This window comes from Seriola dumerili, unplaced genomic scaffold, assembly GCF_002260705.1.
Source record: "Seriola dumerili isolate Sdu_G_001 unplaced genomic scaffold, Sdu_1.0 BDQW01000052.1, whole genome shotgun sequence".
Classification (NCBI taxonomy): Eukaryota; Metazoa; Chordata; class Actinopteri; order Carangiformes; family Carangidae; genus Seriola; species Seriola dumerili.
The window spans coordinates 12,743,261-12,770,411 of record NW_019174307.1 but is presented as its reverse complement, the minus strand read 5'-3'; the positions used below and the strand labels follow the sequence as shown (position 1 = coordinate 12,770,411).

Here is a 27,151-nt window from a genome sequence, read left to right as displayed (position 1 = left end):
AGCTTTGGTCCCATAAAGAGAGAGGAGTAAGAGAGAGAGCACCTGATGGAGATTCCTCAAAGACTAAAAGAAACATTTCCTTTGACTCTCTCTCTCTCTCTCTCTCTCTCTCTCTCTCGCACACATCATCTGTGTCTCTCTCTCTGTCTCACCATTACTCTGTCTCCTGCATCTATCTTTCTCAGCTTCAGTGTGATCCAAGTGCTCTGCTGTTTCTTTATGAAAACTGCCAAGTCTGTGAGTCTCACAGCAGCTCTGCCTTGGAGTGCCCTTTGGTGTCTTAAATCTTTAAATGCTGTTTATAATTTTTTTTTTGTTTTTTTTGTCATTTAATTTTTGCCTTGGTTGTTTATCATTCGTTGAAAAAGACTGAGATGAAACTGAGGTGAGAGGAGAAAAAAAAAACTAATCAAAAGGAGCTGCCATAGACTGCATTTCTTTTAATTTTGGCATTCACTGCAAAACTAAAGAATGTCATTGAAGTCATTGTCATTGTTGCAACTGATAGAAGGATGTAGTTGTAGAAGAACCCATGGTTGCATGTCACACATCCACATTATACTTACAATTGAGGATAATTATTTCCAAAAGATATACAGTACTGTAAACCAAAGTGAATAAAGAACACAATATATCTATTTGTTTTCATTTCATGCCAATGAAACCCTCTCCAAGGACAATGTCGTATGCATGCAGTACCCATTTTGAAGCCAAATTATAGACAGATGCTGATATTTTGGTTGGAGTGCAATATATACAGTATTGTTTTCTAAGTGCAATACCTTGCAGATTTTAACACCTTTCCCAAAGACAACATTGTCACAAAGCCAGTCACAGTCACAAAGGGGACGTCCTGCTGAACAAAATAACCTCGGTCTTTCCCTATACTGTCAGTAGAACATTGTGTTTTTTTTTTTTGTTTGTTTTTTTTTTTATATGAGAAATGGAAACAAGTAGTCTGCAATGAAAAAAGCATATTTTGTGCGTAATTCATTTTTGAAGTAGTGGGATGCAGATAAAAAAAAAGTTGGTAAATAGTACAGGTGATGAAATGTGTCAGTGTGGCTGGTGTGTGGCTTGACTGTAAATGAGATGATCAGCATTCAGTTCTCATGCCCCTCCCCGTCACACTGGCTGCTTTTACATGTTTGTAGAGCTGACGGCCACTCCACTGTGGCCAGCGAGAGGGCTCTAATGCCAGCAGAGTGCCAGCCCTACAAAGACCAGCCTCAAAGCAGATAGTTGTGAAATAAAACATGCCCGTCATTTCTCCTGCCCGATAGCTTCCAGTCCCTCCAATCCAATCAGCACGCCTATCCGTGAGGATGACAGAGGGCTTGCTTTTATCTGGTTAAATAAGCGTCAGTGATGTGTTTTATGCCTCTTATCTCATATTCACTCAAAATCCCTGCTTATCAAATTAAATGTTCACTAAATGTCAACACTGAAGTCATATAGCTGCTGCTGCTGCTGCTGCTGCTGCTGCTCCAACGGTTATTTCTCATGTTTCTTCTCTGATTGCAGTTACTTATAAAATACCTCAGATGGAACAGTTTTGTTTCATTTTAAAGAATAAGCCGTGTTTTGTCTTGTTTGAGTGATTCATCCACTGGTACAGTGAATGAGTTGAATGAATACAGGATTGATTGAGCAGTATTGGTGCATTTAGGTCTGCATGAGTTCAGTGAGTGTGTGGATGGATGGGGGCAGAACAAAGACAAGGTGTATAGCACGTTGATAACACTTCATCAAGTGTTTCAAGTGATGCTATCAGTTAGAGCTCTGAGTACTGAGTCATTCTGTGTTTAAATACGAAATATGTTCATGTAGCCATTTGTAATGTAGCAGTCAAACAGCATGTTGACAGCATCTGATTTAACTCCAAATGTGTAAATTGGGATACATAGTATTACTGTGAACTTTTGTTATAATTTTTTATGCTACTTCATTCTTGTAATGCAGTACCTTTCAAAGGGAAATATTGTACTTTAAGTTTCACTACATTTATTTGACAATAGTTGTTGGTTACATGCAGCATTTAATTGCTGGTTATATGCTGATGTATCATTAACAATAACCAATTATATTAAATACATTTTATATGTTCTTCTTAATGAGAATCTCTATGTTTGAGAATAATAATAATAATAATAATACTTTTAACCCTCAAAAAGCTATACATCATCAGGACTGTGTGGGTGTCCCAACTGTACCGATACAACAACACGCTCTGTTACAAGGAAAAGACATATTATTGTATATGACATTATTAGATGTTCAAGCAGCATTTTATTGTTATAGCTGGTCGAAGTGAAGCTAGATTTCACCGCTAACAGCTTCCTGAAATCTGACACATAGAAGAGAGTTAGGAATCACAAACCAAAAACATTGGCAACCACTGGTTTAATCTCACCAATGTGTTGTATTTTATCAACATATTATGTGTTTTATGTACAATCTTAGTCTGTAAAGTAACCACTAATATCTCTGTCAAATAAATGTAGTCAGGTAAAAAGTAAAATCCCCCTGAAATGTAGCGAGTAGGAGAAGCAGAATAAAGTGGCATAAAATACAAATACAAAGTGGAAGTACCTCAAAATGCAACTTACATACAGTACTTAAGTAAATGTACTTAGTTACTTTCAACCACTGGATTTAATTGGCAGTTGCCTAGCCAGAAGGCGACGAAACAGACCCATCATTATTATATTATTCGTAACACTTGTGCTTTTCCTACTAGTGAAAATGTCTGTCCATTGTTATATTGTTCCTTTTACTCAGACAAAAAAAAAATCTGTGAACTTCTATAATCACATATAACCTACACTGTTTTGCATTTACTGCTAATTCTATTGCTACTTGAACACGGAACTTTTCATTTTAAAATGGAAATTGCCAAAAGGCCGTTTATTTTGGAAATTTCTTTTAATAAACCGACATGCTTCACTGCTGTGTGACAAGCTGTAGGAATTACAATGTTCCCCAGTGACAGATGGCATAAGCACTGCATGAGCAGTAGAAGTGCCGTACAGCTATTAATGAAACACTAATGAAACACTTCTTCTAGTGTTGTAAATGTGCTATTACCCAAGTTTTATATATGTGTGTATGCGTGTGTGTGTGTGTGTATGTGTGTGTGTGCGCGTGTGTGTGATCACTGAATTATTGTAGACTAAATTAAACTCATTAACTGTGCATTCATTGCCTCAGCATAATCAACAATGTGTAAATAGAAACTTACTTTTGAAAGGGTGGGATCTCATCAAATCATGAATAAGAGGTTCCAGAGGTTAGGGTCTATTTCCCAGTTACACTGTCACTTTCTGTCTATGATTTATCTGTATCAGCCCTCTCTGCCTACTCCATGTCTGAACTACTGAAAAATAATAAATAAAATGAGAGTGTGCTGTTGAAATTTAGGCTTATTATTTCTGCGATTTCTAAATGTTTGCTTCAGCAAAGCTGCTTCCGAAAAGTCTTTCCAACAATGTCCAAGTTAAAGAAGTGAAAACTCTCAGATTATGGTGTAAATAAAGTGAAAGCCAACATGGATTTTCACTTGAAATTAAACTGCCATTCCCAGAAGAGTGTGACATGCCACTTTGTTAAAGGAGCTTTTCAATGAACTTGTACTGCCACCTCATGAAAGCGCATTTCTCTGTGAAACTGATTGATCTGTATTTATTTGTTTATTTATATGATTTTAACTGTTGCTAAAGAATGGCTTTGCCTGATGGAAAATATTACCAACACCTCAGTGATAATGGAAGAGAGCTTTCTTAGTGTAAGAATTTCTATGTACATGTTAAAAGTCTTGTGATGAAATGAACAGTCGAAAAGCCTTTTGGCGTGTAATATTTAATCAGCCATCTTTCTTGTTAGACCTGAAAAAAAGAGTGAATTCTGCATAAGATATCAGAAATAAATGCATTGAATGGTCATGACATCATGCCGCCTGTTGCCTTTATTTTCTCAGTCTAGATATTTACTGTGTAGACAGTTCATTGTAAAAAGCAAATGCACACATGCTGTACTAGATTTTGTTGACATATAGTTAAGATAGATCTATCTGCTATATCCGCTTATCAGGGTGTGGGAGGCTGGAATCTTTCCCAGCATACATTGGGAAAGCCACGGGAAGGATACCAGTCTATCGCTAAATCTGGTAAATATTGCACTAATATTACACCTTTTTACTGCTTGATTACTGTATGTTGACTGTAATTTACTAACATCTGTCAACCAATTAAAAGAAAAACTGTCAAACATTGTCTTCTCACAGTATGGAGACAGAACATATTGCTATTAGTGCTCTGCTGATACTTTTTCATCTTGCAAAATGTCAAGATGGAATTATACAGAATGTAAGTTCAGACTCAGAAAAAAACAGTTCTACTAACTGTGCACAGTGCATATTCATCTGAATATTTTTAATTTATTCTAAAGTAACAATGCAAGCATATGGTGGTTGTATATATATATATATATACAGTATATATATATCACACTGTCTTGATACATCCACTTATTTTAATTGATTTCAACTCAAATACTAGCAGACATTTACTCTGATAGCCTAGATAATGATTTGTTAAGAGAAGATAATATGCAGCAACAAATTTAGTGTATATTAGCAAAACTTTTCATATAGGTACTGTATATGGTACTACCTGAAAAGAAGTGAAATGCAGTAAACTGATTATGTTACTGTTATGAGATCACAGATTCAGTGTTAATTAGTGCCATAATATTACAAGAAAAGTACATTTACCCCTCTTCACCATTAAACCAAAGTGCCTCAGTGCTTATATTGAGATAACCTTGTGTTTTCCAAGACACACTTTACATTACAGCTCTGTATCCACTGGCATACACAACCTTCTGCTTCCTCTCAGGTTGTACAGTATGGATGGCTAGCTCAGCATTTCAGCCAACGACTGCAGCAAGTCATTTCCTCCCAGATGGTATGACTGTATTATCTTCCATGTTTAACCGTAGGATGTGTGTAATAACTTGATTTTAAAAAAAAAAGAAAGAAAGAAAGAAAGAAAAAAAACAGTATTGCTTGAAGACAGTGCTCTACTTTCTGAGATTTTATTGTCAGCACAAAATCTGGTGCCTCTTAGCAAACACTGGTACACAGAAGGAAAATAAGTTTTAAAACATTTAGTATGAACACATCATTAACAGCAGTGATTGCATATTCCAACACTACACTTTATTCAAATACTTCAGCTGCGTTTTTATTGTTCAATACCATAATAAAACAAAATGACACAAAAAAAACAAAAAAAAAAACACTGAATCAGATCTATCATTATATTTGAATGACCAATAATGTTAGCACAATTCTGCCCTGCAAAAAACACTGTATGCTTGATGCTTGATATGATAACAGGGTTTGAAAACAAACTGTATCCTTGGTGTGAAAATAAATTATATTTTGACGAAAATAAAAATATTTGCTGTGATTTTGATTCTACTAAAGTTCCCATTCACATTCATTTTGTCTCTCTGAGCCAGGCTGGGCTGGTCCATGAAAACTAGTCATCTACCACTGTAGAGATGGTCAGATCAGAGAATAGTACAAGCAGGACTAAATGGAATGAATACTGAGGTGTATTGATTCTCATTTTTAACATGCAGGTCATCTATTTACCTACAATGTATACCCTTGGTGAGTGCAAGATGTGATACAGCTTGCATGACAAACCTAACACCTCACTGATGGGTTTCTGAGGCCAACCATCTCCCTCATGTTGAGCCTCGTGGATCCTAAACTATGTGAGAATATATTTTAGAGAAGACTGACATCTACTGGCCATAAGATGATATTGCTACTTTTTACATGGATTGTCTCACCTAATTATTCAACTGACTATCAGTTCCTATAATGAACACATAAGACTTCAAAAGTTTTGTATATGACTGCAGGAATAAATAGAAATAAATGAAGTAGAAAATAGCCTGCCACTTATATAAACATGTATATTTCTCAGACACACAAAAAACAGATCGCCTTCAATTAATTTGCAATTTTCTATCACTAGATGGGAGCGTTGCTCTCAACAATTAATTATGGTGAGCAAAAGTTCCAGAATTTTAAATAATTCTTCTGGAGTTATAGTTTTTATAATTACAAATAGGAAAATGTTTAAAAGCAATATAGGCAAAAAGTTCACGTCATAAATGGTTAGTGTTATCTGACTTTCCATGTATGGAGTGATTAAGTAATGCACAGGATTAATGTTCCCTAAAGGAGTTTTTTTATCAAAACGCAACTGGACTTTGATTATTTGTAATAATCAAAAGTTGATTATTTGATTTTTTGACTTTGATTATTTGTAATAATCAAAAGTCCAGTTGCGTTTTGATAAAAAAAACTCCTTTAGGATACCATGACCTGGACAAATGAGAATATACACAGGAGGATTAATGTTGATAGTTGTGGGTGACTAATCATCCAAACTTAAGTCGAAATTAAGATTTTGAAGATTTAGAGAAATATGTGTGTCTTCTAATAAAAAATAATCCAAATTGTGACAGCAACCAAAGCCACACAGATGTGAAATGATGCCACATAATATCAAATGGAGTGCAAATATCAAAATATGTGAACAACAAACAGTATTCAGGTGAAAGAAATGAAAGCATGGATTGCTGCATTCTTTTTGTTGTTATATCTGACTCTCTCTGACAGTGACATTTCCCCCAAAGGGAACAATATGGTGACCTTTCTATGTGGCACTTGATGCCACATCTCCAGTTAGTTGAAGAGATCTGTCAGTGTGACAGATCAGAGAAAGCTGCCATCCCAAATAGCCATGGGAAACATAAAAAAGAGAATCAATAAATTAGTCATAACTGGTGAATGTGTATGTAAATGTGTGTTAAATGAGCTCTAACAGAGGCTAAATAATTTCATGACAAGTAATGGAATGGATAAAATGTAATGGTTGCCACCGTTGTGGGTTTTTTTTATTTCTAAAAAAAAAAGTAATAACATTATTCACATTTTTAATTATATGCTAGCTGCTGAGCACAGATGTCACAACACTGTTTAATTACTAAAATTAATCTACTAAATGACTAATTAACTAAATTTTCCCTAAATAAATTCAGACATGCTGCTTAAAGCATTCAAATTTTTTTGTATATTGTTTTCACATTCATAGAGCCTGACCACCACTGTCACAGTATGAAATTACAGGCAGCTGATCTTTGGGATTGTTTCGTGTTCTGATAATGTGGTGCTATCTATAAATACTTTCCTTGTACCAATTTGCTACAAAATGAATGATAAGGGGAAAAAACAGCTAGCCATACAACTGAGGCACAGTACTCTAGTCTAACACAAACCAGAAAAGACAGAATGTCCATGTAAGTGGCTCTAACATAATGGTATTTTTATCTTCATTGCAGAGGTATATTATTAAACATGATAGCAAAATCTCACCTCCCTTTCCTCCCTTTCATCCTGTCTTATTTTACCTGGTTAGCATCCCTCTTATTTGACCTTGAGCAGACCTAAGAGGCTTGGCTATTGTTAGCGCAGTTGATTCTTATAGGCCTACTCATTTTAAAAGTTTGTTTATTCTTACAAAGTCTTCCATTATCATTAATTCTTAACACGGATACAAAACTCTTTAGGCCACATGGGCTATTTTATTATTTATAATACAAATGATTTGGCAGAATTTTTACTTCACACTATCTTTGGTAAATACTGTTACATTTCGTTATTTTGATGTTTATATGTGAAAGCGTGTTGTCATTAAACTAATCCAGAAAATCTCACATGGTTTTATTGCTGTTCCCTTGGTAACAAGCAAACCCTTGCCCTTTTAGCCTACTGGCATTCGTGTGGATCGTACCACTTTGCATCCGTAGGGGGGGGGGATGTTATGAGATAGAATTATAGAATGACCCCTTTTTTTGACAATAACTCAAACCTTCACATCAATTTAATGCATATGATATGAGTATGTAAGTATATCATATATAATTTGATATATATTACATATCTTTGTCCTATATTAAATCATTGACAGTCGAAGGATAGTCAGCGCACCCCGTGAAACCCCCTCATCACATCAAACTGACGGTCGTACAGTAAGCTGGTAGAAGCTTGTTGCTTAAATCTGTGCAGTGCCAGAAAGTAAAGAAGAAACGACGTCGGGCACGCAGACAGAATAACAAGCTTTAATTCTGCGAACAGAGTAAGAGCAAAATGGGTTGTTGAACTGACGTCTCGGGAACACTTGTCACCTTGTTTTCGTTAGTTCAGTTGAGCTGCCGTGTCGTCTCCCCTAGCTGGTGCGTGATCGCCGTATCCTCCGGGATGATGAGGTAAGCAGGTACACTCCTCGGCTAACAGTGAGGCTAACATAAGCTAATAAATGTTAATGTGGACGTACTGTAAAATGTTAGCTTATGACAGCGGCTCACTTAGCTTGCTAGCTATGTGGTTGTGAATAGCTAGCTAAAGTAGCCGGAGATGAGAAAGCAAAACAGAGACAAAACCAGCCCTTCGAAGTAACAAACTATGCAAGCAAGATAATATGATGCTATACTTGGAGGTTAGGTGACTGTCGCAGTTTATAAGCATTGGTGGAGGAAGTATTAAGTATCTTTTATCTTAAGAAAAAGTACTACTACCCCACTGCAAAAATACTCCATTACAAGTAAAAGTATTGTATCAAAAGTGAAAGTACTCCAAGAAGAAAAATGCCCCCCCGTGACTGGTGTATTATTAATTAGGTTATTTTAACCATGTGCACGTGTAAACAGCATGTAAATGTTATATTTGATTGAGGTGGAGTTTTTTTACTTAGTTATTTTATGTTTAACTGCGACTAATGATTATTTTTGTTATGGATTACGTGAAAGATTAATCAGTTGATTTGTTTGGCTTGTAAAAAGTCAGAAAGTGAGAAATGCCATCACAATTACCCAGAGCCCAAAGTGACAGCCCTCACAGTGCCTTTTTTGTCCAACTAATAGTTCAAACCTCAAAATCTCTTTAAAAAAATAAAATGACCAAAAAGAAAGGCAGCAAATCCTTACATTTGTGAGGCTTAAATCATGAAATAATTCAAAATAACATTATCTTGCAGTATTGATAGATAGACAACCCTGCACAAACCCTACCTTAGCACTTTTCTAAAGTTTAGCACCATCATATCTATAAATTCTTTGAAACCCCTTCAGTGTGTACATCTTCTCATTCTGCCTCCTGTGAAATACACTGCATATTGTTCAAATACTGGAATATGCTTTCCGCCTATACTCAAAATGCTTTACTTCACTATCACACATCATAAGATCTGCAGCAAGAAGCTGTCCTCTATGCTGAATTTAGAAAAATACTCATATTTAAAACATCAGCACTAATAATATCATGATGGAAATGTCAGAGTGAACTTATATGTTACTACAACATCTTTCTCCATTTCAGTATCAAATTTTGTTTGTAAATAAAGTGTCAACTCCCAGCAGTGTTTTTCTCTAAGCTGTGCAGCCAGCTTTCACACAGTATAGCAGATTCTGGTTTTCTATTGGCTAATGTCTGACTGGGAGGGTCTTCCCGGAGGCCGGCACCCAGGCAGGAAGGGGGTGGCTGGAAACATAGCTGGAAACGTTTCAGCCAGAGTTGGACAGACAGTCTGTTTTTACTGTTGTGAAAAGAAAATCTTTGGTCCCTGAATCTTCTGGAAAGAGGGGGGATAAAAACAGTTGTTGTTGTCAACATCTTCACAAATTAGCTTCTCAAAAGTTGTAGCTCTATCCTAGATTCTCGGTCTGGGACAGAAGTTCTTTCATGCTGCATGACGCGAGAGGTAGGTTTTCTTGCTCTGTTTCCTGACTTGTGCCTAAAGGAATTTGCTGCAGTATGCCGTGGGATAGCATGCAGTAAGGCTCAGAGGCTGTTACAGTGGAAGATCTGGGTTACCAACAGCAGTTTTTATTCTAAAGCTGTGCCTTTTGGGTTTTTGTGTATTCGTAGGCCTTGTTAATTACTCTCAGTGGAACAACTTTTGAGCTCGCACACAGATTTATTCAACTCATGGGTTAATCACCTTTTCTGCATGCTCAGCAACTTCCTGTGTGTTTTACCACTTGGTGTACAGGTCAGACTATTCTATCCTGTGTTTAACTCCCAACACTGTGTGTGTTTAAGCTTTGTCTTGCTTCCCTATTCGGGTTAGCCTCAACATATCTGCCTAGTAATTTGGCACCAAGTGTTGATGTCATTGTGCTAGCAAGTGGAGAGTAGCAGTGTATTTGAAAGTAGACTGTAGAGAAATAATTAATACAATGAAAGGTATGATCAAAATAAAATGTAGTTTTGATTGGCAATCTGTTTTGGTGAATGCTGATCAACAAAAGTTGTTACGAATGTAGCATAACCCAGATCTTATGGTTTTATGGATTTGAGCTTGTGTACTGTTATAGATTTATTGATTACAATGACACCACCCAGCTACACATCCCCAGCTAGCACAACAATTGTGGCTTTGTATTTCTAACATTCTAATATTTCTACTGAAGAAACATGGCCTGGAGAAATCTTTTACATTTTATATTAGCCTTTATATTAGACCCCGTGTCACGTGTATCGTTACACAACAACCATCACTACTTTTATAAAGTTTGGAATGGTCAGTCAAAATATTGAGCATCTGTATTCTTTGCTAATTAACCACTGTTAACAACATTAGGCTGGAAAAAGACAGGTTTTTAACTGAATTTAACAATGCAGTGGATGCTTTTCACACAAAATTATGAGGAAGAAGTATCCAGTTTGTGGCTAAACTGACTTTGTTACTGTTTGTTTTTGGTTTCTTTAATGAGATGTATAACACTGTATGATCAACGTTCTGCTGATTCATTTATGTATCTTGTGGTGTTTAAAGTTTAACTGTGTCAGTCTGGCAATATTAATATTCAGTTTAATTTTAGACTTTATAGAGGGGACAGAATATTGGCTTTTGACAAAAATGTATCACTCTCAAGGAAAATTCAAGCAGATGTAAGGTGGTCTCTCTTCACGTTCCCTTGTCACTGATAAATAACTTATTAAATCTTGTATTGTCACTGTCTATACACTGTACAGTGAATTGTGGGGATCTAACAATATGATTTTTTGCATCTGGCATGTGTCTTGTGTCTGGCATGCTTTGCTGGCAAACAGTAGGAATTTCTAATATCTTACCAGTATGAAGGGCAAGGGGGCTTCCAAGTTCTTATCCATGCTCTTTTTTTTTTTTTTTTTTTGTTGAAGCGCTTGCATTGAGTCCCTTGCTGTGCAACACAGTGGTCTCACTGAAATGAATGAGGAGACTTTGACACAGGCTATTGTTAGTCTCGAAGACACAGAATGTTAGTTTGGCAGCTTGTTCATCAAGCTATAATACAGCTTCGGCCTAAAATTTCTGTCTTCTTTAAACTGTTTTAAATTTCTATCATTTCAGCAGTCTTGGTTTGTTATTGTTGTTACCATTGGTGTTTTGATTGTCAAGTCTTGTCGATATTATTTTCATTATGATGAAGTTTTCAGATGTTTTGTTTTGTGCAACCAACAGTAGAAAACCCAAAGACATTCAGTTACAATGATATAAAAGAGACAAAAGCAGCAAATCCTCACATTTGAGAAGCTTAAACCAGAGAAGTTTTTACTTAAATAAATTAAATGATTATCAAAAAACTTGCCAATTCATTTTCTGTCAATCAGCATTAATCAAGTATTTGTTGCAACTCTAGTCTCTTTAATTAGGAAATTACTGAATTTAGAGGCACTAATAATTTATTGGACAGGATTGTTTCAAACTACAATGGCTGGTTGCTTTCCAAAAGGCATTTGGCTTGTCTCCTGAGAGTCTGACAAGACTACATATAGCTTTACTAATTACACAAAGTCACATTTGATATTGTTTGATGCTGTTTGCTTTCTGCTGTAAACTGCAAAAAAACAGATGACTCTAGAGAATGAGCTGTCTCTAGAAAAAATAAGACATTACATTGCATGCCATGATAATAATGTGTATTTGAATACAATGTCAGTAATATACATGTGTTTTTGTCTTTCAGATCACCAATAGAAAGTGCCTTTGAGAAGATTTCCCCGACTTGAAGTTGGTCCGTGTACATTGGTCTGTATCTGCTTTCTTTAAGGCCAGACTCAAGCACCAACACAGCATACCTCAGCTGCAAGCCCTTCACCACCACTTTGTACAATATCACCACCTAAATCAATGCTAAAATAGACCCACAATATAAGAGAATAGGAGGATGGAGACGAATGACCTGAGAATGACTACAGTGACAAGCCTGCATTAACTTTCCCCCACTTGTCTGATATTTATGGACACCATCAGTTGTGGAATATACAATTGAACTTGACCTAGAAAAAAAAACATCTACAGTTGTTTCCCATTGATGAGTGATTTCTCAGCCATCTGATCTTTCTGTTCCAGCTGATGGAGGACTTACCAGGTTGTCTTAAAAGAGGACTTTGTACATACAGTCAACCTACAGATTTTAGTGTATGAGGCACAGAACAATAATATTGACTTTTAAAATTTAATGTATGATTTAAAACCTTTGGACATGGCATTGAACATTTCTTCAGTAAGAGACACAAAATGGCTGACACTGGAAGTCTGTCGACAGTTTCAGCGAGGAAACTGTTCTCGTAGGGACGAGGAATGCAAATTTGCTCATCCACCGAAGAGCTGCCAAGTTGAAAATGGTAGAGTTATTGCCTGCTTTGACTCACTGAAGGTAAGAAATATTGCACACACTATTATCTGCAACAGCTTAATGACCCTTTAGTGAATGTAAGAACATTTTGCCCATGTAAAAAGGAGTACGAAACTACAAAAATCCCATGAAATGAAAAAGTGTCCCTGAGTGAATGGTTTTTCTATTGTGTTATGCCAGATATAAGTAAAAAAAAAAAATCCTGTTTCACATTATTATTTTACAACCCTTTTTGCTTTCCTTGAAAGGTTTTTAAATTGTTGAAATTGCTCAAATTGTTGGTTCTGTTCAAAAGAATATGATTGCCAGTTTTAAGGTCATGTAGCTAGCTCATCCCGTCAAATACAATTATAAACCTGTAGGTCTACCAGTCTTTCTCCTCCTCTTCCTCCACATGTACAGTGGGATCCCATTCAAGCCCCATTCAAGTAGTGTTAAACTACTTGAAAGTCTGATTTCAGACTCAATATTTGATATTTACTAATATTTGTTTAGGTAGAAACAAAGTCTGGGATGTGATATAGAAACAGAGTAAAATATCAGTCAGATATTACTCTTACCACTTATCTTTTTTAAGATTAAATCTGGCAGCCAGTCGGATTTCAGCCAGTTTATTCTCCTGTTTGCTCTGTTGCCCTGTGTGAGGCCAGGGTTGACTTAATCCACTCTCACACATTCACTATCACACCACAATACAGCTTTGCCCCCAGGATTATTCTCATGTTGAGTCATCGTCTTATCTCCTCACTGTAGGCAGTTTATACACAGATTGTCTGTGCCCTGGTGGTCAAGGGCCTGAAAGTATTAACACAAAGTAGCAGCCTTATTCTTTTATCTAAAAACAACATTAATTGTTCATCTTGAATATTGTTAAGTAGGTTATTGAGGAGAAGTAATGAGCTTAGACTTAAGGGTCAGTAACCAGTCATTACAGACGTTAATAATGGGAAGTGTCAGATGAATGTGATACCAATTTTTACCTCTAAAACTACCTTTTGTGATGAGAAACTCAAACTCCCTCAGAAAACAGCAACAGGGTTGATTAATATTTTTAGCCGTTTGAGCTAACTGTATCTATGAATTGATCAAAACTGCGCCACAGATCTTTATCATTTTTCTTTCTCAACTCACCTCCTTCTAATAGAAGGATTGTTATCGGCTACAAGTTGTTTTAGATGAGTAACCTGTTTTTACTGTCTTGAATGAAGTTAACTAACTTTAGCTTAGAGATAGTTTAAAGATCTCAAAATGCTTTGAAATCGGCTAGACCCATATTAGCTCATAGCAGATTTATCTGTGCCAGTGTACAGTGGGGTCAGAAAGTTACACGGTTCACTGTCTGTCATTATTATGCCTAATGTCTAACACCCCTTCACAGTAGAAACTGGGTAACTTTCCTGTGTAATGAAACAGCTTTGCTCCAGTTTGTTCTTTCGTGACGGTGAAACTATCTGACATTATGTCATGCTGATGAACAACAACAAATATAACCATTTCTTGTTTTGCTTGAAAGTTGTAACCATAATGAGATTCACTACAGACATTTTTAGGTCAGACATCTGCAGTATGTTACTGCTTAGTGATACCATGCACTGCATTGATTTGGAATTTAACCCTGATAAATTTAGTTAATACTGTACATGAGATAATTCTGAAGAAAAATCCTTTTTTCACTTTTATTATAAGGTGTTGGATCAGCAATCTGTATTATTTGAGTCTCTACATTTAATGACCTGAATCAGTTTTACTGACAAAATATTTCCCTGTGCATCCCTGATTTTGAAATATACAGCTTAAACTCTTTAATGAAAGAACTGTATCTCAGAATTATTTTCATTATTGATACATCTGCCAAATATTTATTTATTTAATCAATTAATTGTTTAGTCCATCAAATGCCATTAAACAGTGAAAAATGTCTGTCACTGTTTACTAAAGCCCAAGATAATATCACATTTCCAGTTCTATTTGACCAATAGTCCAAAAGATACTGAATTTATAACCACATAAGACAAATGAAAGCAGCAGATCTTCACAAATTACAAGCTGGAACTGGAGAGCATTTGGCATTTTTACTCTAAAAGTGCTAAATGATAATAATCAATTATCAAAAATAGATTCACTAGAGACTACCTTAATTTTGGCGCATTTTTATAAATAAACAATTAGAGGTAAACAATAGAACAATTATAACTGATAGAGATGTTGATTTTTCTAGAGGAACCAAGTGAATGAATATCAACCTTTGTTTTATACTATTTTGAGGACACAGGAATTAATCTGGTGTGAGGATGGAAAGAAGAGGTCAGCAAGAAAATCTGTAGCTGTTGCAGTCATGTGATGATGTCACAGCTCTTCTTTATGAATAGGCTTTTGTCTAAGGAGTTATTAAATATCTGTTACCGACATCTCTGCTACTGTCCTGTCAGCTCAGCTGATACTAACTGCTATTCACACTCAGTCTTTATTTATAAAAACACAAATATAGCTAGCTGCCTAAATTGTGCTTTTTAAACAAATGTTGTTTTCCTCTTACTTAGCTGTTTTGGCTTCTCCACTGATGGGATGTTATTGCCATGTGATTTCTTAAAGTCACAGTTCTCTAGCCATTCACCAATGACTCCTAACAGAGTTAACTTTATTATACCAAAGAATGTGCACATGCTTTGGTGTTGTAATTAGTCTCTCATGACTTCAAACAAAGTCTGTTGAGAAGGGAAGGCACAAGTGAAGGATGTCAGCCGCTCATCTCTTACTCTGTAAAGACAGTATTTTTTAGCTCAGACAAGCTTCCTGTGGCTTTTTCTCATGAGTGTTTTTATAGTGAAGACAAGTGAGCGAACCTGCTCATCAATCAGCAGTGCAAGCAGTAAACTTCAGTAGTAGCAGGGATTGTTGTGGAGATTTCTTTTAGTCAGAACCACATCTATGCAACCTATATCTCTTGGACCCTTTTCAGACCTAGCATTAACATCTGTCTCAGGTGATCTGATCACAAGTGGAAAATTGTAAGTACAGGTCTGAATGCACCAAGGATGCATTGAGGACCCATTTTAGGTCTGATCACTCAGACCACATCTGGAGGTGGTCTGAGCCACGTGTGGCTGCATTCTTTTAGCAGTGTGAACATAAATATGTCGTGGGCCACATAAAAGGGCCGCTTACTGACCTGATGTCCTCTGCTACAATTTGATTTTTCCCGCCATAATTCATAATGAACCGAAAATATTTTACTATTTCAAATGGATAGAGCTGTGCACAGTGCATTGATTCGCTCACTTGTTTGCCCTGTTTTCTTTCTCTCTTTCTCTCTCTCTCTCTCTCTGTCTCTCTCTCTGCCTCCCTCCCTCTCTCTCTATCTCTCTCTCCCTTGCACAAACACATTGACAACAGATCTGACTGTCATACTTGGACTGGCTAAAAACAACAGCGTATATGTTTATTTGCATATAGAGTAGGGAAGTGAGATCCGATCACAAGTGGTCATTCGAGACGCATGTGGAGACGCATTTTATGCCAGGTGTGACCTGATGTACTTAGAGCTGTCCACTTGTGATTGGATCAGCCAAGATGCATGTTAATGCCAGGTCTGAACAGGGCCTTAGAAGTCCTCACAAAACTGTCCTCTCTAAACTGGAAAGAAGCTAAATACTGTTAAAGCATAGAGGTTAGTAGTGTATATACCATAAGTTATTTCTGTTGGCGCTGTTTTACAATATTTCATAAAGAGTAATGAAACACTGATGACCAATAAAGCTACATTGAATGTAATTGAATATATAATTTGAATGGATTTGAATATTTAGGACAGAGGAAGTTGACCTCTCATAAGGTTAATACAGATGCCTGACTAGCAGAAACAATGTGGTATGCTCATTTTGAAGTTTTAAAAAGAGATAGTAATACTCAAGCTTAATAATCTGACTGTTTGAACTATAAGGCAAACCACCACTATGCTCACGGCTGGGAAGCTCAGGGATGTCTCATGTAGCCAGTCAGCTTGGTCTTAACTTCTCTCATAACAGCTACAGTGTAATCGTAAAGAGAGCACTGTAGAATCAATAACTGACTTGTCTTCATCTCAATCATACCCTTTACAGCTCAGTATATTACATTTATACTGGATCACTCTGCAGCAAACCGTTTATGTCCAAAGCTACTGTTCACTGCCAATATAAAAAATGGTGTTTCCTTTATGTAGCATGGTAAAAAGTATAGTTGTGGAGGTCGAGGTGAGAGTTGCGTATTGTATCCAACTGTTACGAGATTTCTCATTTCTCAAAATGGCAGTTTTATCCATTTAAAAGTAACCATTATTTTGTAACAGTTCTCATATTAAAATCCTTTCGGACAATGTAACAGTACTTTGATAAAAGCAAGACTTAAGTTAATACACTTTTAATGTCATGGCCGTGACATTTATTTTCCTAATCAATTATGTTGATAAAAAGTTTTTTTTCCTCAGTTTCAAAAAATAACTGTAACACTTCAAGATAACGATTACTGGACTGTGATCTTGAGGGTTCTGCTTTTTTTAATTTCTCTGAATACAGGGCCGATGCTCAAGAGAAAACTGCAAGTATCTTCATCCACCTTCGCACTTAAAAACCCAGTTGGAGATAAATGGGCGCAACAATCTCATCCAGCAGAAGACTGCGGCAGCCGTACTCGCCCAACAGATGCAGCTTGTGATCCCTGGACCCAGCCTGCAGCCTGTGGTAAGGTCCTCATCATGAATCCTACCCATTAGTATTATGTGTAATATGAAGGTGCTTGTCTCATTTGTATAATATAACACCTTCCCTCAAAGTCAGCTTTTTCTGTTACACAGGGACTTGGCACAAATACTGGTCTTGGTTATGGCTCATACATGACACCCTTGAGCCATGGAATGAGCCTTGTTCCCTCAGACATCCTCCCTAGCACCCAAGTTCTTGTTCCTGGGAGCCCACCTGTCACGGTCCAGAGTTCCTCCTCTTCTTCTTCTTCTTCCTCTTCTTCTCCCTCACAGAAGCTGCAACGTACAGACAAACTAGAGGTAATCATTCGCCGCAAGGAGTGATTTCACATAAATAAGATACCAGTACTTATGCAGACCCACATAATCTGGCCAAATGCTGAGAGCTGAATTAATCTTGCTGTCTTTATAATTGCTCCTTTCAGGTTTGTCGTGAATTTCAGCGGGGAAACTGTTCAAGAGGGGAGACAGATTGCCGCTTTGCTCACCCCAGTGACAGTCCAATGATTGACACCACTGATAACACTGTCACTGTTTGCATGGACTATATCAAGAGCCGCTGCTCCAGGGAGAAGTGCAAGTATTTTCACCCACCTGCACACTTGCAGGCCAAAATCAAATCCAGTCAACAAGTCAATCAGACAGCCATCACAGCCCAGGCCGCAGCTGCAGCCGTGGTAAGACACAGCCTTTATCCTTCTGACAACTGAAAAATTTTCTAGTTTGCAAAATATACATGATCAGAAAACACATTATCTTGTTAATAAAATGGAGGTGGTTGGTGTCACAGTGTTTGCCATTAAATGCCTAAATATGTAGCACTATCATTTGTAATGGCACATTTAATGTAGTGGTATAGTATATGCCCCCATGTCCCCTGATTTTATACTGAAGCCATGTGTCAGTATTGTGCTCATTTGCCATCCATATACCATCTGCATCTTTTTTCATGTATGTAATTTTTTTTATAGTTACTTAGATCATATTTTTGTTGCATGCATTTCAGGTTGTATTTTAAGCACACAAAAGTGAAAAACATAACTATACCTAAAAACAACTGTTTAGAGTTACACATAGAGGAGGCACCTGCCAGTCCACTCAAAAAATGAGTGTGGGTGTAGTAAATGGAGCTCCACACTCTGTGGTTTATGACACTAGATTCATGTGTTTTTTTCAACTGGTGATGTTGCTTTTGGCTAGCTCTCATAAAACCAAGTCATCCTTCATTCAACATTAAAAGATTCTGTGCTTGCTGTCCATTACATTATTCTTTTATGTGTATAATCAGTGTATCTATTACAAAATTACATTGTGTGCATAGTTTCACTGATTGCATCAAAGTAGTGGTAGTGTTTTGATCATAATGAAAAACTCTGATCAAGTAATAATAACAAGGTGATCAATATACAATATAAAGGATGTACAGGATTGTACCATATCATTGTAAATCTTGGTTGCCAAAGCTACTGATTATGCTGAACTACTAATTCAGGAATCTTAAGTCAGTGTTTCCTTCAATCAGTTCTTTTGGTTACTGTGCATGCATATTGTGTTTTATGTGGTATACTACATTCAGATTATTTTGTTTTGTTTTCCCCTTCTCACCTATCCACAATGCTGTCCCCCATGATGCACCTCTGCTTGCTGTTACCTGTATGTTAATACGCTTGAATCCCATTGGCCCACTGCCATCATGTGCTCGCTGCCTGCTATTAAAAGACTCAGTCGACTGCCAAAGCAATGAAGCGACCCCTCGAGGCAACTGTAGACCTGGTATTTTCACCTTTTGCTTTGCATGTAGCTATTAATTGTACTGTAAAAACTTTTAATTTTTGTCACTGTGGCTTCTTCAAGTTTCATATAGTGTTTGTGTACACAGTTAACATCAGTATCTTCAAGTGCTTAAAGGAGCTATTTGTAAGTTTTACTTTTGCTTACATAGCCAACGTTAGCATTAACAGCTGTTTAATTATCAGTCTAGAAGAAATGTTGGGAGCGCCGTGTCAAACTTCATTTCTTTACTCGCCAAGAGCTGTCTCCAGTCATAGAAAGCAACGCCAGTGTTGACAGTTGTTTTGCTTCTATTTCTATCACTTCTTCTACTGGTTAGCATGCTAACCAGCTAACCCTAGCCCAGTTGACCTGTCTCATCGCTTTCCTATACCGAGTCACTGTAGTGCCCAGTCTGCCCTGAAGAAGGAGTGCTGCTTAGAGGGCATATGATAACTTCTTGTATTGTAAACACATTGACACCTGAGGCTCTTGGAAAGCGACTATCACCACCACCCACTACTGGCAAGCAAACATGCTCAGCAGCAAAGAAAACTTACAAATAGCCCCTTTAAGTTTACAGATATTTGTTAAATATTGATGAATACATTATTCCATTCATATCTGTATTCTACAACTGTGCTTGATTTTTTTTTTTCCATCATGTGATAACAGTCACCTTTATTGTGTATTTGTGTAGTTGTAGTCGTGAATACTAAATATTAAGAATGTGTAAAATGCAGCTGAACAGAGAGAGGGTAAAGCTGGGAGGTTTTAGTGTTTTATGTTTTCCCCTGTCACTTTTCAGGCCTTTCCCCACAGCGTCCTACAACCCCTACCAAAGAGACAAGCTCTTGAGAAGAGCAGCTGGACCAGCTCTCTCCTCAGTCCCAGTTTTTTGCACTACCAACAGGCTCTGGCCAATGCACAGCTGCAGCAGCCCACTGCAGCGTTTTATCCCACAGGTAATCTTTAAACTTGTTATGTATTCAAAGCTAAACTGGCACTTTATACAACCTTCCATGTAAAAGTAGTTAAATCACTTAACAACTTGGCAGCTGCCTGTGTTACAGAATGACACTGCTCATGGAATGAAATGATTCAAATGAAATATCTCTTAATCCTGATCCTAAAGAGTTTGACCGCAGACCTTTTTCACAGCAGACATTTTGAATTCTCATAGTCAAAAAGCACAGTTGTTACTCATATTATTAACAATGCATCTGCTCTACAGTCACTCATCTACACAAAATATATAGGATCAGATGCTTGGTGAATACTCACAGGGCAGCGCTTATTAGTGAACAGCTGTGGTTGACGAGGTAACATTAACTCACTTGCCTGGCTAATCAGTCACAATAGCCCAGAGACAGCTCTCTTCTGTTATTTACTTTCCCCTGAGATTTTGTTCACCATTACACACCATTTCATTGAATAAAATTTTACTAAATAGAGAAATGAGCTCTTTGAACAAAGAAGCTGACTAACAGTCAGTTAGCCAACTCATTAGTAAGCTAGTTTGGTTGCCAAAGGGACAAAAACTTAACACAAAAGACATATTTGTACTATTGACTCCTGTCTCTTAACTGTCTGCAAACCCTTCCCCTTTTGTGGAACATTTTTTACTCTGACAGAAGAGGTTAAGTAAAAGTGAATGGTGCAACACAGCTGCTGCTACCTGCTATGGCAAACAACAAATGCCTGTAAAATGTCTGGTGTGAAATAAGCTCTTTTTGCATTCTGAAATATTTCTTAGACACTACATGGAAGTGATCAGTTGCATTTCCAGCAAAATTCTCTTCTTTCCTGTGGCTTCTAGGAAAGTGGAGGTGGAAAAATACAAATGTGTTCAGTTTTTTAGCCTTAAATGTAGAGATGTGTCTCCTTGCTTTGCATTTACAAATAGCTGTAGTATGTTACTCAGCTTGATTTAGCCAGCAATTTTCTGAAAACATTACTGTATTAACTCTATGGGCATTTTTTAGTGTACATTCACTAAACTAAAAATGTAATAATCTGGGCTCACTCTAGTTCTTATCGTTTTCACATGTGTCAGTCACACTAAAATACACCTTCTCTTTCCATTTGATAATCACACAGGTTCTGTCTTCTGCATGACTCCTGCTAACAACATTGGTAGGTGCCTTCCTTAATTTCTATACACTATGTCTCATAAACAATGGAGAACACAGGTGAAATGTAATTACTGTGTTTGTGTAAGACATTTTCGTTGTTACACCATAGGAAAGCAAAAGCTTGAATATGGTTCCAACTATTAGGAATCCACATTACATAACTTTTTCTCTAAAGATATTTTTAATCACCTTACATATTTGTGTGTTTGTTTTGATCACCAAGCCTTTTATATATACTTGCTTTTAACATTATTCCAAATAGCCAAAGCATAGTATACAAATATAAGCATTTTGGTGGATTTTGTTTGTAGAAGTGCCATGCATCATGGATTAGGAAATTTGATCAGCATCCCTGAGATTCACTTCAGTGTTTTTTATACTCTTAAATGCTTTTTATAATTAAAACTCCTTAAATATAATTTAAAACCACTTTTATTGTGTCTGCTACTGTTGCTGTACATGCTGTCTCTTTTGGGATGTCAAATTATTGACAGATTTCCTAATTTTATCTCTTATCAGCCGTCCTTTTGTGAACTCCCCTGCTGTCTCGCTTTGCTGTGTGATCGTATGCCATCTGCTGGTCTAACCTAATGATGGCTTGCTGCTAATTTCATTTTATATTTGCTTGGCAAGAGGGAGAGAGAGAGTGAGAGAGAGAGAGAGAGAGAGAGAGAGAGAGAGAAAAACATTGCTATGGTTACCATAATGCTCCACCTCCCTTTTCATTGCTTTCATGGTTCCCTTCCTGAAAAAGTCCCCATGATGTACAGTGCTACGCCTGCTACTGTCTCTGCAGCAACTACTCCCGCCACAAGTGTCCCCTACGCAGCAACAGCAACAGCCAATCAGGTTTGCTCCTTTTTAAAGCTTTCTGTCATAAATCCTTGAGCTCTGAGGAAGTGCTTCATCTTTAAATCAGGGGAGTTGCTTTGTCAGCGTAGAATTGCCCTGCTTGCATTGCCTATCATTAAGCTTCATTTACCTGTAGACCTTCAGTAGAACTACTAGGCTGCATCTCACCCCTTTCCCTTATGACAAACAACACTTGTACAGAGGTCTTCCATCTGCAAACAGTGGTTTTGCACATATTCTTTATTGCATGTTTTTTGCTTTGTTTGGTGTCAGTGTCTGTTTCATTACTCAGTATGCAGTTCTAATGTTAAGGGAGGAATAAATTATTGCAACAAAATAGTAGTTGGTCTTCAAAAACAATATTATCCTCCTACTGGTGGATCCATTTGTGCACCTGAGCGTTACCCAAACCTCAGAGGAATTTGAAGGCCATTATCACAAGCTTAAGATGTTCAGGTATTAATTCCATTTAGTCTTATCATTTTTGTATCTATTATAACAGTAAAATTTGATGAGCAATTGATGATCTTTGTCATGTAACGAAACGCATTTGTCCCAAGTATATATTTATTGTGTGAAACTACTAAGTGACTGTCTTTTGCCTCTGAAACAGATCATCCTCAAGTAACCACCAGAAACAGGAGTCAGTGCCATGTTGCTGCTGTTAAGGGTCCCAAACAGCCGCTCTGTAAATACTCTGTTAACCCCACACAACACATACAAGCTGCATGCTAATAACATCACTGATGGAAAATGTGTAGACATTACTTTTATCTATAAAAATAAATTACATAACTCAATTACTAGGATTATACTGTCTTAGAGAAATAACACAGAAGATTATTGTATGTACATGCCTTTGCAACTGAGTTAACATACATCCTCAGTAATGTGCAAAACATCCTGGTTTCTATTTCCAAAACCCAATTCTGACACGATCTGAGGTGCATTTACCTTCTGAATGAGCGGAAATGCAGTCTGACTCAAATTCGAATATTGGAGCCTCATAAATAAAAATTAACCTTTCTGAATAAATTCAACCATGAAACATGTTGAAATCAGACAGAAATGTATTTTACTGACAATTGTAAGAGATCACGACACACCTAATCTGAGATCAGTTTTCAGTGTGTAGACAGAACATGTTAATGCCATGTGTAAAGTGGTCGTATATTATTATCAACATAATATTGAGCAACAAACTATTTTTTCCTTCTTGAATGTCTTATATAATCTAAGAAAGTTTTTTTCACATTAATGATTGTTTATCTAGTGCCGGATTTAATTATTTTAATATAACTCGTGAAAGCACTTATTTTAACTTTAAACTCCACATTGTAAAAATGTAACGTGACAGCAGGGTTATGGAAGTTCTGGGGTAGTCAATCTGGGTTCTTTGCCCTGTTATCCCCAGAAAACAGGATCAGTGCTCCACCTCCTGGTGTGCCTTTGCATTGCGTATACTGTGCATTATGTTTGTTGGCACAAAATTCTATAAAACCTATTTTCTACAGATACTTTCTCTCTTGAAGGTAGTAAAGCAACAGTGATTCAAACTGTTCATTTTCCCCTCTTCTTTTGGATTATTGGTCCAGGTGATGTTTGACTTGTTGATGTATCCATGTGATGGTTTTCAATTCTGGGGCAGATTTCACAAAGATAGACTTTGACTTTGGCTTAGATCAAACCTATAATAGTCAGACTTCAGACAGATATCCAAATTCATCCATTGAGCAAAGCTCTCTACTTCTTGTCTGTATGAAGTAGGACTAATGTACTATTAACTCCGGGTGTATTTACAAACTAGAAAACATGGCTGACTGAGTAACTATATCAAACTGCTCAGCAGAAAATGTTTGCCTGCTTAAAGAATTTGTCAGTTACAGGACATTTTACTGGAAATATTCAGTGAAGAGTATAACAATACAAACACCTCTTTATTATTATAAAATGTCAATGCAGTGCAGACCTGTAGCAGATCTGAGATGCTGCGGCTTTTAATGTGGCTAACTCATCAGTCAGACTCAGGATACTCTCTTGGGGCAAACAAAATGAAGATGTCCTCATTGCTGTATATTTTCAACAGATTACTGCAGTCACTAAAAACTCTTCTTCTTATCATTAAACAGTCCACAACATTATTTGCAAACCACAAATGATGAGCCATATTTTTTCAGACATATTGTCTGATGAAAAACAACTACAGTGTAGAGTCTTATGTAAAGCAGAATTTGGCCAAAAGTCAAAGATCTCTGTACGCACTTACCTTCAGGTACATTACCATTAGCTATCGAAAGAAGTAAAGTTAATGTCTGACAAATGTATCATCACTGCAATGGTATTTTTGGTGTCTTGGAAGTTATGTGGGCTGGGCACCACATGCATGTGCATGACACCAAATATAATTCACTAATTGGCCTAACACTACAAACCAGTCTAAATTATCTTTGGGAAACCAGCCCCTGGTTCAACTTGAAGATACTGTATAGCAAACCACATTTTTAGGAAGAGCCTCCACAGTCATTATAATGAACTCAATAAAAGGGTATTGGAATACTACTACTCATAACTAAAGTTCTTGTGATACTATAAAGTTCGAGTTGAGTAGTGTGTGCACTGCTAGTCTTGATGTTAAAGTCAGTTGTCAGTACTGTATTATTTGAATGTTACAAGTGCCTAAAGAATTGTGCATGCAATTACATCTAAGCATATTTAAAAGGCTTTGTGGGAAAAATCATTCAATTAAATCGACTCAACTCACATTTAGAAAGAAATGTTTAGCAATGCCATGTCAGTGCATTAGTATGTTGTGTTCGCCTGTTTAGATTTAGTCTTATAATTAATTTTCATTCATGTGACATTCACTCACATTTGTATGTACTATGTATAAGAATGAATATCCAGTTTAATTTTATTTCGTTTCACATTTAAGATGATAAAGTAGTTTCCGATGATGTCTCCTAATTAGTTAAATGCGCAGTAAAATACTATATGTAGTAAAATAGAATATAAGGAATTAGACTTTTTGGTGCAGTTGTGTATGATTGATACCACAATATGCAATTACCTGACTGTGTTTAAAACGGGCAGAGTGGGCATTGTGTCTGGTTAAGTGAAAAACAAAACTGATGTTTAACATATGTAATGTTCTCTTGAACATCTTTTTATATAAGTTTTAGTTCCCTGTTTTGCAGTGTGTGAAAACATCAACCTTTTCCTTTAATGTTTCTGTCTGTCTTTTCAAGTGACTGGTATGTTTTTAAATTGTGTGTCCACATGTGTGTGATTAACTCAGACAATCCACCAAGAGATGTTGCATTTGTTAACATTTTCATTATGTATTTTCATTGTGAAAATTTTTACACATTATTGGATGGAATATATGGAGTATACTTGGATATTTTACTTGTTTAAACTTTAGCTACGAACACGTTTAAAGTTCTCAATATTCTCTTCTATTTTATGATGAATGTAATTTATTAAACTGACTTTAGCTCTGTTGGAGGTTCCTCAAAGGGCCTTCATCTGTTGTTTTTAGCCTATGAAAAGCCGCCTGTGTCGAGGGATCAAATGTTGGAGCAAAGAGAAGCTTAAAACATTTCATCCTTGCTACTGCCTTGTCAGCTGTAAGGGACAACAAACCTCTGTATGAGCAAGGCCATAGAATTGCTTTTTATGTACAAAAGTGCATTGTACAGCCCACATTTAACAAAAAAGTAATTAATGGTTTGCCATGTTACTGTTTTGATTTGTTGCTGAGGCAACCTGAAGTTGCAGTGACTAAAATTTGTATTTTTGTAGGTGATATAAATAGTTTTTCCTCCTCACAATAACACATTAGACTATACTTTCAGATATTTGACTTTATTACACCATGGTGAAAACACTAAGTGATACAGTGCATAAAAATAATGTTTTAATCTGAATTTTGTGTTTTACATAGTTTCCACTGCATGTCAACATCTTGCAAAAAAATATAATCCACCACACAGTGAGCTAAATTTTCAGAAGTCACTTGATGGTTCAGCGGCTGTATAAAACTTCATTATTTTTTTGTTTATATGATTGCTTTCAAAGTTTAGGTTGCTATTAAATAGATGATACGGTTCCCTAATTTATTATACCTGCAAATAAAAGGCATATTTCTGAATGTTTGTTTCACCTTTTGGCAAAAAGCTTGAATGTCAAGAAAACGCCTGCACATGGAGCTTGTTTGACATTTTGATTCACCCAGTCAAAAACAAATGGACAGTAAGAATGTTTGGTCTGACTGACTGACGGAAACATTTCTCTTAAGCACTTTCTCAAAGGTCAGTCGACTGAGAAGACATGCTTTTTGTGAACTTTGCCTTATCTTTGATCTAATCCTAAGTTTGCATTTGTTCAGTAATTGTGAATTCAGTATCTAATAACTAAAACTAATTTCCCTCAATCATTTTGTGAAATTGTTACAGCATGAATTTTTAGTTTACGGCCAAAATGACAGACTGTAAAACAAACTGAAACACTACCCTGAAACGCATGATGATGATGAGACTGACTAACTTGTTATTATAAATGGTTATATTAAAATTACAAGACTTCTGATGAAGCTGTATCAGTGCCATTTGGTTCCATTCTGGTCTGAATATAAACTTTCCCTTTTGCTTTTTTTTTCTTTTGAAACGTGAAATAATTTTATTTGTGCATAATTAAACATTTCATGTGGATAGTTTTGTTCCTGTAAATTCTAAATTGTGTAATATCTAATATTGCAAATAAATAAATGTCAAATAAATGCCATTCTGTGAGCTCTGTTGTTTTATTTTGTAATGTACATTTATTTTGTACTTATTCGGCACAAAAACTCAATCTGAATCAAATAAAATAATTTCACAAATAAAATAATTTCGCT

The 27,151-nt window shown here is 36.4% G+C and overlaps 1 protein-coding gene across 6 annotated transcripts; it reads left to right on the top strand.

Moving 5' to 3' along the window:
- Positions 1 to 8,116: 8,116 nt before the first annotated feature.
- LOC111218449 (muscleblind-like protein 2a) lies at positions 8,117 to 27,039 on the top strand. Of its 6 annotated transcripts, none has more exons than XM_022740762.1 (10): positions 8,117 to 8,349; positions 12,091 to 12,783; positions 17,316 to 17,480; positions 17,594 to 17,800; positions 17,926 to 18,177; positions 19,220 to 19,273; positions 20,079 to 20,235; positions 21,371 to 21,406; positions 22,202 to 22,254; positions 22,871 to 22,968. In XM_022740762.1, the coding sequence occupies exons 2-10, from the start codon at positions 12,586 to 12,588 to the stop codon at positions 22,883 to 22,885; spliced, it is 1,137 nt and encodes a 378-aa protein (XP_022596483.1). In that variant the 5' UTR covers positions 8,117 to 8,349; positions 12,091 to 12,585; the 3' UTR covers positions 22,886 to 22,968. The 6 variants fall into 6 exon arrangements, with proteins under 6 accessions (XP_022596483.1, XP_022596482.1, XP_022596480.1 ...); XM_022740761.1 differs by having other exon boundaries at positions 22,160 to 22,254; XM_022740759.1 differs by lacking the exon at positions 22,202 to 22,254 and having other exon boundaries at positions 22,871 to 27,039.
- Positions 27,040 to 27,151: the final 112 nt, after the last annotated feature.

What these genes read in the sequence shown, in the direction of transcription:
- LOC111218449 (XM_022740759.1), top strand. Translation starts at nt 12,586, where the DNA reads ATGTATGATTTAAAACCTTTGGACATGGCATTGAACATTTCTTCAGTA. An exon ending in CCTGCTTTGACTCACTGAAG is followed by an intron (nt 12,784 to 17,315) that starts GTAAGAAATATT and finishes CTCTGAATACAG; the next exon opens with GGCCGATGCTCAAGAGAAAA. An exon ending in GACTCCTGCTAACAACATTG is followed by an intron (nt 21,407 to 22,870) that starts GTAGGTGCCTTC and finishes CCTCTGAAACAG; the next exon opens with ATCATCCTCAAGTAACCACC.